At 46.8% G+C, this 13,511-nt stretch overlaps 1 protein-coding gene across 1 annotated transcript in view; it reads right to left on the bottom strand.

The window, feature by feature from the left end:
• ankzf1 (ankyrin repeat and zinc finger peptidyl tRNA hydrolase 1) overlaps window positions 1-13,511 on the bottom strand; it is a 62,182-nt gene that overhangs the window by 3,685 nt on the left and 44,986 nt on the right. The window contains exon 11 of the mRNA XM_072580065.1: window positions 12,767-12,878. Coding sequence (XP_072436166.1) covers window positions 12,767-12,878 — 112 coding nt within the window. The remainder of the gene's footprint in view (window positions 1-12,766; window positions 12,879-13,511) is intronic.

The following is a 13,511-nucleotide window of genomic DNA, read 5'->3' as shown; positions in this document are numbered from 1 at the left end:
CACCTGGATGTAAGGCCCACCCATTGTGGTATAAGGCAACAGCTCATCGCCACCTTCTCAAGGGCAACAACTGATGACCCATAGAACATTCCAGCACAGTACAGGCCCTTTGGCCCTCGATGTTTCACCAACCTGTGAAACCAATCTGAAGCCCATCTAACCTACACTATTCCATTCTCATCCTTCCCCCAACCAATGATCATTTAAACGCCCTTAAAGTTGTCGAATCTACTACCGTTGCAGGCAAAGCATTCCACACCCCGGCTACTCTCTAAGTAAAGAACCTACCCCTGATATCTGTCCTATATCTATCACCCCTCAATTTAAAGTTATGTTCTATCATGATAGCCATCACCATCCGAGGAAAAAGGCTCTCACTGTCCACCCTATCTAACCCTCTGATTATCTTATATGTCTCTATTAAGTCACCTCTCAACCTTCTTCTCTCTAATAAAAACAGCCTTAAGTCCCTCAGCCTTTCCTCGTAAGACCTTCCCTCCAGACCAGGCAACATCCCAGTAAATCTCCTCTGCACCCTTTCCAAAGCTTCCACATCCTTCCTATAATGCAGTGACCTGAACTGTACACAATACTCCAAGTACGGCCGCACCAGAGTTTTGTACAGCTGTAGCATGACCTCATGGCAGGGCTTACCAATAAAAGCTAACACACCGTATGCCTTCTTAACAACCCTATCAACCTGGGTGGCAACATTCAGGGATCTATGTACATGAACATCGAGATCTTTCTGCTCATCTACACTACCAAGAAGTTTACCATTAGCCCAGTACTCTTTATTCATGTGAATCACCTCACACTTTTCCGCATTTAACTCCATTTGCCATCTCTCAGTCCAGCTCTGCAGCTTATCTATATCCCTCTGTAACCTACAACATCCTTCAGCATTGTTCACAACTCCACCGACCTTAGTGTCATCTGCAAATTTACTAACCCACCCTTCTACACCTTCATCCAGGTCATTTATAAAAATGACGAACAGCAGTGGACCCCCAAACAGATCGTTGCAGTCGCTAGTAACTGAACTCCAGGATGAACATTTCCCATCAACCACCACCCTCTGTCTTCTTTCAGCTAGCCAATTTCTGATCCAAACCACTAAATCACCCTCAATCCCATGCCTCTGTATTTTGTGCAATAGCCTACCGTGGGGAACCTTATCAAATGCCTTACTGAAATCCATATACACCACATCGACCGTTTTACCCTCATCCACCTGTTTGGTCACCTTCTCAAAGAACTCATTAAGGTTAGTGAGGCACGACCTACCCTTCACAAAACTGTGTTGACTATCCCTAATCAACTTATTCCTATCAAGATGATTATAAATCCTATCTCTTATAACCCTTTCCAACACTTTACCCACAACTGAAGGAAGGCTCACTACCCTATAATTACCAGGGTTGTCTCTACTCCCCTTTTTGAACAGGGGGACAAATTTGCTATCCTCCTGTTTTCTGGCACTATTTCTGTAGACAATGATGACATAAAGATCAAAGCCAAAGGCTCTGCAATCTCCTCCCTAGCTTCCCAGAGAATCCTGGAATAAATCCCAATCAGCCCAGGGGATTTACCTATTTTCACACTTTCCAGAATTGCTAACACCTCCTCCTTGTGAACCTCAATCCAGTCTAGTCTAGTGGCCTGTATCTCAGTATTCTCTTCGACAACATTGTCTTTTCCTAATATGAATACCGATGAAAAATATTCCTTTAGCGCTTCCCCTATATCCTCTGAATCCATGCACAACTTCCCACCACTATCCTTGGTTAGCCCTTACCTTACTCTAGTCATTCTTTTATTCCTGGTATACCAACAGAAAGCATTAGGATTTTCCTTGATCCTATCTGCCAATAACTTCTCATGTCCACTCCTTGCTCGTTTTAGCTCTCTCTTCAGGTTTTTCCTGGCCAACCTGTAACTCTCTAGCGCCCTAACTAAGCCTTTTCACATCTCATCCTAGCATAAGCCTTCTTCCTCTTGACAAGAGATTCAATTTCTTTAGTAAACCACGGCTCCTGCGCTAGACCACTTCCTCCCTGCCTGACAGGTACATACTTATTAAGTACCTGCAGTAGCTGTTCCTTGAATAAGCTCCACATTTCAATTGTGCCCATCCCCTACAGTTTCCTTTCCCATCCTATGTATCCTAAATCTTGCCTAATCGTCCTTTCGGCGAATTAATAAGAAACAGTTAAAGATGCTTTGAAATTAAATTTTCTTCAAAGATTTTGTGGACATACCTGAAAAGGATTATTTAAAAGACACAATTGAAAGTTCACTGTGGACATGTGTTTTGCTTCAAAAAAAGGGTTCCTTTGAACTCTTATGACTGGATATAGTGCTTGTTTTGCTATAAATCCTACTAAAACTGGATCAACAGTGACTTGGGAAGAGAATAGAGAACAGTGCAGCTCAGCAATAGGCCCTTTGGTCCACCCAGAATGTGCTGATACAGGCCTTTCTAAACTAATGAACTGGAGATGCTGGTGTTGGACTGGGGTGGACAAAGTTAAAAATCACACAACACCAGGTTACAGTCCAACAGGTTTCTTCGGAAGCACTAGCTTTCAGAGCGCTGCTCCTTCATCAGGTAGCAACCTGATCACACAGCTGCCTGAAGGAGCAGCGCTTCAAAAGCTAGTGCTTCCGAAGAAACCTGTTGGTCTGTAACCTGTTGTGTGGTTTTTAATTTTCTAAAGCAAAACCTTTTACCACTATATGCTTCGATGGTGAAATATTGCAGCAAGCTTCTGTTCAGAGGGACCGAGGTGTCGTTGTACATGAATCACAAAAAATTGGTTTGCAGGTAATTAAGAAGGCAAATGGAATATTGTCTTTCATTGCTAGAGGGATTGAGTTTATAAAACAGGGGGGTTATACTGCAGTGAGGCCACCCCTGGAGTACTGTGTGCAGTTTTGGTCTCCTTACTTGAGAAAGGATGTACTGGCAGTGGAGGGGGTACAGAGGGGGTTCACGAGGTTGATTCTGGAGTTGGGAGGTTATGAAGAGACATTAAGTAGACTGAGACTATACGTTCTAGAATTTAGAACAGTGTGGTGGGATCTTATTGAAAAATAAGAAATTAGGAAGGGAATAGATAAGACAGAAGCAAGGAGGTTGTTTCCACTGGCAGGGGAAACTAGAACTGGGGGCATAGCCTCAAAATAACGGGGAGTAGGTTTAGGACTGAGCTGAGGAGGAACCTCTTCACCCAGAGAGTTGTGAATCTGTGGAATTCCCTGCTCAGTGAAGTAGCTGAGATTACTTTGTTGGATGTTTTTAAGGCAGAGATAGATTTTTGAACAATAAAGGAATTAAGGTATTTGGTGAGAGAGCGGGTTAGTGGAGCTTAGTCCATGAAAAGATCAGCCATGATCTAATTGAATGGGAGAGCAGGCTCGATGGGCCAAGTGGCCTACTCCTGCTCCTGGTTCGGATTCTGATTATGCCAGACCCACTGAGTTTCTCGAGCAATTTCTGTTTTTATTTTAGACTTCTAGCATCTGCAGCTTGCTCTTTCATTTTAATATTCCAGCCTGGCTTGGAACAAGACTGACTGGATATAACCCCTTGGCCTGACCCACTGTGCTTTTCCAGCACCACTCTAATCTAAACTCTGGATATAACCCCTCCTCATCTAAAATAACCCAACGGGTTGGGCATGTCACTCTACTTTTTAACAAGTGGGAAAGAGGATAACCAGTTAATTACAGACCAGTTAGCCTAAGATCTGTGGTGGGGTAACTGCTAGGAATTTGTAACGATGGATGGTGTAACTGAACACCTTGAAAATTCTCAGTTAATCAGGGAGAGTCAACGTGGATTCATCACAGCTAGGTCATGCTGGACAAACCTCACTAAACCTTTTGAAGACACATTAAAGGTAATGAACTGAGAACAGTCCAGCACAGTACAGGCCCTTCGGCCTTTGATGTTGTGCTGACCTTTTATCCTACTCTAAGATCAGACTAATCTACATACCCTTCATTATACTATCATCCACGTGCCTATCCAAGAGTCGTTTAAATGTCCTGGATGTATCTGACTCTAATACCTACTACTTGCTTAGAGACAAAAAAACTGCAGATGCTGGAATCTAGAATCCTCCCTCTGTCACCCAGATAGCTCTCTACCGCACCACCTCCACTCCCCACTCCACCTTTTCTAAATACACCCTCCCCTCCAAATGCAATAAAGACAGGGACCCCCCCCATCCCCTTGTCCTCACCTGCCAGTCCACCAGTCTCTGCATCCAACACATCATCCTTAAACACTTCTGCCAACTCCAACGAACTCCCACCACCAAAAACATCTTCCCCTCCCCACCCCTCTCTGCCTTCCACAAGGACTGTTCCCTTCGACAGTCCTTGGTTCATGCCTCTCACCACCAAACCCAACCCCTCACCCTCCCCAACCCCAAGCCCCAGGTACCTTCCCCCACAACCAGAAAGGATGGAAACCTTGCTGGGAGACCACTCCCCTCACCCTCATGCATGGCCCCAAACAGTCCTGCCCTCTTCCAACCTGGTTTACTGTATCAGGTGCTCCCGATGTGGTCTTCTCTACATCAGGGAGACCAAGCAAAAACTTAGGAAACAGCTCAGCGAGCATCACAGCCAGGCCCGCAGGGGCCAACCAGACCTCCCAATCCCACTCTCTTTCCAAGATGACCGTCCTTGGCCTTCTCCATTGTCACAGTAAATCAGACCACAGAGCGGAGGAACAACACTTCATCTTCCAACTGGGCAACCTATAGCCTAAAAAACTCAACACTGAGTTCTCCAATTTCAAATAACCTCCCTTTCTATCCCCAGATTCCCTTCGCAGCCCCTCCCCATCCCTTCCACTGCTCCTTGCCACCAACTGGATTCATTCCTTCCATTATCCAACCGGATCGTATCCTCTACTAGTCTTCACCTCTCCCCATTTCACCACCCTGCACCCACCACCTCTTTATCTGCAGTTCCCCCTACACCCACTCCCAGTCCTGAAGAAGGGTTACTCCTGAAACGTTGACTTCTCCACCTGCTGATGCTGCCTGCCTTGCTGTGTTCCCCCAGCCTCCTGCCTGTCCCTCCAGCCTCCTGCCTGTCCCGCTGTGTTCCCCCAGCCTCCTGCCTGTCCCTCCAGCCTCCTGCCTGTCCCGCTGTGTTCCCCCAGCCTCCTGCCTGTCCCTCCAGCCTCCTGCCTGTCCCGCTGTGTTCCCCCAGCCTCCTGCCTGTCCCGCTGTGTTCCCCCAGACTCCTGCCTGTCCCGCTGTGTTCCCCCAGCCTCCTGCCTGTCCCTCCTGATACTGCCTGCCTTGCTGTGTTCCCCCAGCCTCCTGCCTGTCCCTCCTGATGCTGCCTGCCTTGCTGTGTTCCCCCAGCCTCCTGCCTGTCCCTCCTGATGCTGCCTGCCTTGCTGTGTTCTCCCAGCCTCCTGCCTGTCCCTCCTGATGCTGCCTGCCTTGCTGTGTTCCCCCAGCCTCCTGCCTGTCCCTCCAGCCTCCTGCCTGTCCCGCTGTGTTCTCCCAGCCTCCTGCCTGTCCCTCCTGATGCTGCCTGCCTTGCTGTGTTCCCCCAGCCTCCTGCTTGTCCCTCCTGATGCAGCCTGCCTTGCTGTGTTATTCCAGCCTCCTGCCTGTCCCTCCTGATGCTGCCTGCCTTGCTGTGTTCCCCCAGCCTCCTGCCTATCCCTCCTGATGTTGCCTGACTTGCTGTGTTCCTCCAGTCTCCTGCCTGTCCCTCCAGCCTCCTGCCTGTCCCTCCTGATGCTGCCTGCCTTGCTGTGTTCCCCCAGCCTCCTGCCTGTCCCTCCTGATGCTGCCTGCCTTGCTGTGTTCTCCCAGCCTCCTGCCTGTCCCTCCTTGCTGTGTTTCCCCCAGCCTCCTGCCTGTCCCTCCTTGCTGTGTTCCCCCAGCCTCCTGCCTGTCCCTCCTTGCTGTGTTCCCCCAGCCTCCTGCCTGTCCCTCCTTGCTGTGTTCTCCCAGCCTCCTGCCGGTCTATTTTACCACCACTGCTGGCAGCGCATTTCACACAACCCACCACTCTCTGTGTACAGAACCTCCCTCTGACATCTCCCATATACCTTCCTCCAATCACCTGAAAATTACACCCCCCCTTGTGATAGCCATTTCCACCCTGGGAAATAGTCTCTGGTTACCCAATCTATCTCTGCCTCTCATCATCTTGTACACCTCTATCTAGTCACCTCTCATCCTTCTTCGTTCCAATGAGAAAAGCCCCAGCTCCATTTCTTCATAAGACACACCCTCCAGTCCAGGCAGCATCCTGGGAAATCCTCTGCACCCTCTCGAAAGCTTCCACATCCTTCCTATAATGAGGCAACCAGAACTGAACACAATATTCCAAATGTAGTCCAACCAGGGCTCTACAGAGATGCAGCATAACCTCACAGCTCTTAAACTCAATCCCCCTACTAATGAAAGCCAACATACCATACACTTTCTTAACAACCCCACCAACTTGGATGGCAACTTTGAGGGATCTATGGGCGTGGACCCTCTGTTTCTTCACGCTGCCAAGATTCCTCTCTTTAATCTGCATTCAAATTCAACCTTCCAAAATGAATCACTTCACATTTTTCCAGGTTGAAGTCCATCTGCCACTTCTCAGCCCAGTTCTGCATTCTGTCAATGCCCTGTTGCAACCTTTAACACTATCCAAAACTCCACCAACCTTCGTGCCATCGGCAAACTTACTAAGCCACCCTTCCACATCCTTGTCCAAATCACAAAGAGCAGAGGCCCAAGAACAGATCCCTGCAGAACATCACTGGTCACCGAGCTCCATGCTGAATACTTTCCATCTACCACCACCCTCTGACTTCCATTGACCAGCCAATACCTGTATCCAGATTTCCCTGTATCCCATACCTCCTTACTTTCTGAATAAGCCTACCATGGGGAACCTTATCAAATGCCTTGCTAAAATCCATGTACACTACATCCACTGCTCTACCCTCAATGTATTTCATCACATCCTCAAAGAATTCAATAACGTTTGTGAGCACGACCTGGCTCTCTTAAAACCACACTATCTCGAATCAAACTATGGTTTTCAAAGTAATCATAAATCCTGTCTCTCAGAATCCTCTCCAACAATTTGCCCACCACAGACACAAGACCTACTGGCCTGTATTTCCAAGGATTATTCCTATTCCCTTTCTTGAACAGGGAATAACATTTGCCACTCTTGAGTCGTCTGGCAGTACTGGATTAGTGGTGCTGGAAGAGCACAGCAGTTCAGGCAGCATCCAACGAGCAGCGAAATCGACGTTTCGGGCAAAAAGAAGGGCTTTTGCCCGAAACGTCGATTTCGCTGCTCGTTGGATGCTGCCTGAACTGCTGTGCTCTTCCAGCACCACTAATCCAGTATTTGCTTTCCAGCATCTGCAGTCATTGTTTTTACCTCATTTGGCAGTACTCCAGTGAACAGTGAGGACACAAAGATCGTTGCCAAAGGTGCAGCAATCTCTTCCCTGACTCCCTGGAGTAACCTTGGGTATATCCCATCTGGCCCAGGGGATTTATCTATCCTATGTTCTCAAACTTTTCAGCACATCCTCCTTCCTAACACCAGGTTGTTCCAGTATATCAGTCTGTTTCACACTGTCCTCTGATTAGTGAATACTGAAGCTAAGTATTCATTAAGGACCTCCCCTACCTCCTGTGACTCCAGGCACAAGTCCCCTCTATTATCCCTGATCGGAACTGCCCTCACTTTGGCCGTCCTCTCGTTCCCCACATAAGTGTAGAATGTGTTGTGGTTTTCCTTAATCCTACCCACTAAAGCTTTTTCATGCCCCCTTCTCGCTCTCCTAAGTCCATTCTTCAGTTCCTTCCTGGCTACCTTGTAACCTTCTAGAGCCCGGTCTGAGCTTTGCCTCCTCAACCTTAAGTTCCCTTCTTCCTCTTGACTAAATGTTCCACATCCCTTGTCACCCAAGGTTCCTTCACCCTACCATCCCTTCCTGGTCTCAGTGGGACAAACCCATCCTGCACTCACACCAAGTGCTCCCTGAACAACCTCCACATTTCTGTCATGCATTTCCCTGAGAATATCTGTTCCCAGTTTAGGAACCTCTGTTCCTGCCTCATAGCATTGTAATTCCCTTTCCCCCAATTAAATACTTTCCCATACTGTCTGCTCCTATCCCTCTCCATGAGTATAGTGAAGGTCAGGGAGTTTGATTGCTATCACTGAAATACTCTCCCACCGAGAGATCTGACACCTGGCATGGTTCGTTGCCAAGCACCAAATCAAATATGGCCCCCACTCTGGTCGGCCTATCGACATAATGAGTCAGGAATCCTTCCTGGACACACCTGACAAAAACTGCTCCATCCAAATTATTTGAATTAAGGAGTTTCCAATCAATATTAGGGAAGTTGAAGTCACCCATGACAACAACCCTGTTACTTCTGTAGCTTTCCCAAATCTACCTCCCAAGCTGCTCCTCAGTGTCGCTGCTGCTATTGAGGGGTCTGTAGAAAACTCCCAATAAAGTTTCCTGTTTCTGACTTCCATTCATACTGACTCTGTCGACAAACCCTCCTCGATGACCTTCCTTTCTGCAGCTGTGATAACATCCCTGATTAGCAATGCCACTCCCCCACCTCTTTTATCTTGCCCCCTATTCCATTTGAACATCTAAACCCTGGAATATCCAACAACCATTTTTGTCCATGTAATATCCAAGTCTCTGTAACGGCCACAACACCATAGTTCCAAGTACTGATCCATGCTCTAAGTTCGTCACCCTTATTCCTGATACTTCATGCATTAAAATAGATACTTCAGCCCATCACACTGACTGCACCTTTGCCCTATCAAGTGCCTATCTGTCCTCACAGACTCTCTGCACACTGCATCTGGCTGTTCACGACTTGCTCCATCATGTTATCCATAGCTCCAGTTCTCATCCCTTTGCCAAACTAGTTTAACTCCTCCCGAAGAGCTCGAGCAAACCACCTGCCCAGGATATTGGTAGCCCCCCCCCCAGTTCAGGTGCAACACATTTTTCGAGTACAGGTACCACCTTCTCCAGAAGATATCTCAAAGGTTCACATATCTGAAGCTCTCCCTCCTATACCAGCTCTGCAGCCACATGTTCAGCTGCACTCGCTTTCTGTTCCCAGCCTCACTAGCCCCTGGCACCAGTAGCAATACTGAGATTACTATCTGCTTGTCCTGCTTTTTAACTTCCAACTTAACTCCCTATATTCACTTTTCTGGTCCTCATCCCTTTTCCTAGCAATAATACCGATGTGTACCATGACTTCTGGCTGCTCTCTCTCCCCCTTAAGAATCCTGTAGACTTGATCCAAGACATCCCTGACCCTGGCACCCCTGCTGCGCTTCTCCAGCAACACATTTTCAGCTCTGATCTCCAGCATCTGCAGTCCTCACTTTCTCCTGGCACCAGAGAGGCAACATACCATCTGGGAGTCTCGGTCACGACCACAGAATCTCCTGTCTGCTCCGTTGAATCTCCTATCACTATAGCTCTCCTATTTTCCACCCTTCCCTTCTGAGCTCAATGCCAGAGTGTGAGGTTATCTATTTTGGGCCAACAAGGAAGATCAGGGAACTTTCTAGATGGCATGAAGCTAAATATTGTGGCTATACAAACAGACTTGGGCGTTCAGGTGCATAAATCTTTAAATGACACATACAGATGCAGAAAATAATCAAGAAAGCTAATGGACTGCTGACCTGTATCTCCAGAGGATTGAAGTAAAAGGATAGGAATGTGAGGATTCTATAGGAATGTGAGGATTCTATAGGAATGTGAGGATTCTATAGGAATGTGAGGATGATTAGGGTAGAAATAGGGCCAATCAAAGACAGAAGTGGGAAGTTGTGTGTGGACGCTGTGGAGATCAGAGAGGTACTAAACAAATATTTCTCATCGGTTTTCACTCAGGAAAAGGAGAATATTGTAGAGGAGAAGACTGAGATACAGGCTATTAGACGAGAAAGGATTGAGGTTAGTAAGGAGGAGGTATTATCAATTCTAGAAGGTGTGAAAGTAGACAAGTCCCCTGGGCTGGATGGGATTTATCCGAGGATCCTCTGGGAAGCGAGGGAGGAGATGGTGGAACCTTTGGCCTTGATCTTTGAGCTGTCATTGTCTACAGGTTTAGTACCAGAGGATTGCAGATGCTGTGCCCTTGTTCAAGGAAAGCAGCAGAGATGACACAGGTAACTATAGACCAGCGAGTCTTACGCCTGTTGTAGGAACGGTTTTGGAAAAGATTGAGAGATAGGATTTATAATCATCCAGCAAGCAACAATTTGATTTCAGATAGTCAACATGGTTTCATCAAGGGCAGGTCGTGCCTCACAAATTTTACTGTGTTTTTGAGAAGGTGACCAAGCATGTAGATGAGGGTAGGGCAGTTGACGTGGTATACATGGACTTCAGTAAAGCCTTTGATAAGGTTCTACATCATAGGCTGTTGGAGAAAATGCAGAGGCATGGAATTAAGGGTGATTTAGCAGTTTGGATTAGAAACTGGCTTTCTGAAAGAAGGCAGCGAGTGGTGGTTGATGGAAAATATTCAGCCTGGAGTCCAGTTACTAGTGGTGTGCCACAAGGATCTGTTTTGGGGCCATTGCTGTTTGTCATTTTTATCAATGACTTGGACGCAGGCATAGGTGGATGGATTAGTAAATTTGCAGATGACACTAAAGTCTGTGGAGTAGTGGACAGTTTGGAAGAATGTTACAGGTTGCGGGGGACTTGGATAAACTACAGAGTTGGGGTGAGAGGTGGAAAATTGGGTTCAATGCAGCTAAATGTGAGGTGATTCACTTTGGGAAGAATAACAGGAAGGCAGAGTACTGGATCAGTGGAAAGATTCTTGGTAGTGTGGATGTGCAGAGGGATCTTGGAGTCCATGTACATAGATCCCTGAAAATTGCCACCCAGGTGGATAGTGCTGTTAAGAAGGCATATGGTGTGTTAGGTTTCATTGGTAGAGGGTTTGAGTTCCGGAACCGCAATGTCATGCTGCAACTATACAAAACGCTGGTGCGGCCACACTTGGAATATTGTGTACAGTTCTGGTCGCCCCATGACAGAAAGGATGTGGAAGCATTGGAAAAGGTGCAGAGGAGATTTACCAGGATGTTGCCTGGTCTGGAGGGAAGGTCTTGTGAGGAAAGGCTGAGGGACTCGGGTCTGTTTTCATTGGAGAGAAGGCGGCTAAGGGGGAATTTGATAGAGACATACAAGATGATCAGAGGGGTAGACAGTGAAAGACTTTTTCCGAGGATGATGATGTCAGCGTGTACGAGGGGACATAACTACAAATTGAGGGGTGATAGATTTAAGACAGATGTCAGAGGCAAGTTCTTTACTCAGAGTGGTAAGGGTGTGGAATGTCCTACCTCCCAATGTCGTTAACTCAGCCACATTAGGGGGATTTAAACAATCCTTAGATAAGCACATGGATGATGATGGAATAATGTAGCGGGATGGGCTTAGATTAGTTCACAAGTCGGCGCAACATCGAGGGCCGAAGGGACTGTTGTGCGCTGTATTGTTCTATGTTCTATGATGCAGTTTTGCGACAGCTGTACAAAACCGCTTGGAGTACTGTGAGCAGATACGGGCACCAGAGCTTGGGAAGGAGGTATTGGCCTGAGCCTAAATAGGTGTACAAGGATGATACCTAGACTTTAGGGATTAGGTTATGGGGAGAGATTATACAAATTAAGTTTGTTCTCTCTAGAATTTATAAGGATCACAAGATATAGGTTTAAAATTAGGCCATTCAGCCCATCAAGTCTGCTGTGCCATTCGATCATGGCTGTTGGGGAAAGTGATGGCCTTGTGGTATTTTCAGTGGATTGTTAATCCAGAAACCCAGGGAATGATCTGGGGACCTGGATTCAAATCCTGCCATGTCAGATGGTGGAATTTGAATTCAATTAAAATCTGGAATTAAAGAGTCTAATGATGATATTGTCAATTGTCAGAAAAGCCCATCTCATTCACAAATGTCCTTTCGGGAAAGAAACTGTAATCCTTACTTGGTCTGGCCTATGTGTGACTCCAGACCCAGATGGACAATAAATGCCAGAGATGCCCTCACCCATGATTGAGTTTCTTAACCCCATTCTAGTGACTCTCCCCTTAATCCTTGATCTCCTTACAAACCTGATCAAAGTCTTCAAGATATTAACAGGAAATGACAAGATTGATAAAGATTAACTACTTTCACTGGTTGGAGGTTCTAGGACTAGGCACTATAGTTTGTGAATTAGGGACAGACTGTTCAGGAGAGTTGTAACAAAGCACTTTGACACACAAAGTGGGATAAACATTTGGAGCTCTCTTCCCCAAATGGCTATGGATGCAGGATCGGTTATTAATTGAAATAGCTTGTTTAACCAAGTTATTAATGTATATGGGCCAAAGGCAGGTAGATGGAGTTACGCCACAGATCAGCCATGATCTCATCAAATGGTGGAGCAGGCTTGAGGGGCTGAATGGCCTCCTCCTGTTGCTATGCTTGATCACTCTCCTCTTTCCCCACAAGGTTCAGCACCATTCTTGCCTGTGCAAGCATCATTCGCACATACGATTCATCCTCTCCCTGCCTCTATCCACCCTGCCAATATATCTATAATGCATTGGCTGTCTTTTGTGACCCACCACCAATGCATTGGGTGTGTTACATACACCAAGGTAGATCAATGACTGCAGGCAGTGCGTGTGTTGTTCCTTTACCTGCGCTTTTGTATAGTTGTACCTCCCTGGGTGGTCTGCTACGTAACGGCGAAACTCATTCCTCGTCTCCTTGTTTGCGGAGACAGTGTAAGCAGGACGAGCACATTTATCCCTGGAAAAAACAGTTATAAGTGAGCATACGGAAACACAGCATGCTCCCAGTCACACAGAGAAACAGAGACATGGGGACATAGGAAAACAGGGACAAGCATTCAGGGTCTTATGGAAACAGGACATGGACTCAGGGATTCCCCAGAAACACAAGCTTATGGAACAGAACATAAACCTGGACTTTAACTCCTGGAACAAGATTTCAGAATTCCCGCAAACTATTATCATTCCTAAAAACAGTCAACATTCTAGCAAAGGTGAAACTCTATAAATAGACAATAGGTGCAGGAGTAGGCCACTCGGCCCTTCGAGCCAGCACCACCATTCATTATGATCACGGCTGATCATCCTCAATCAGTATCCTGTTCCTGCCTTATCCCCATAACCCTTGATCCCACTATCCTTGAGAGCTCTATCCATCTCTTTCTTGAAAGTATCCAGAAACTTGGCCTCCACTGCCTTCTGGGGTAGAGCATTCCATACACCCACCACTCTCTGGGTGAAGAAGTTTCTCCTCAGCTCTGTCCTAAATGGCCTACCCCTTATTTTTAAGCTGTGTCCTCTGGTTCGGGACTCACCTATCAGCGGAAACATGTTTCCTGCATCCAGTGTGTCCAATCCTTTAATAATCTTA

Source organism: Chiloscyllium punctatum, chromosome 10 (genome assembly GCF_047496795.1).
Source record: "Chiloscyllium punctatum isolate Juve2018m chromosome 10, sChiPun1.3, whole genome shotgun sequence".
Lineage (NCBI taxonomy): Eukaryota > Metazoa > Chordata > Chondrichthyes > Orectolobiformes > Hemiscylliidae > Chiloscyllium > Chiloscyllium punctatum.
This window is presented reverse-complemented; position numbering and strand designations above follow the sequence as displayed.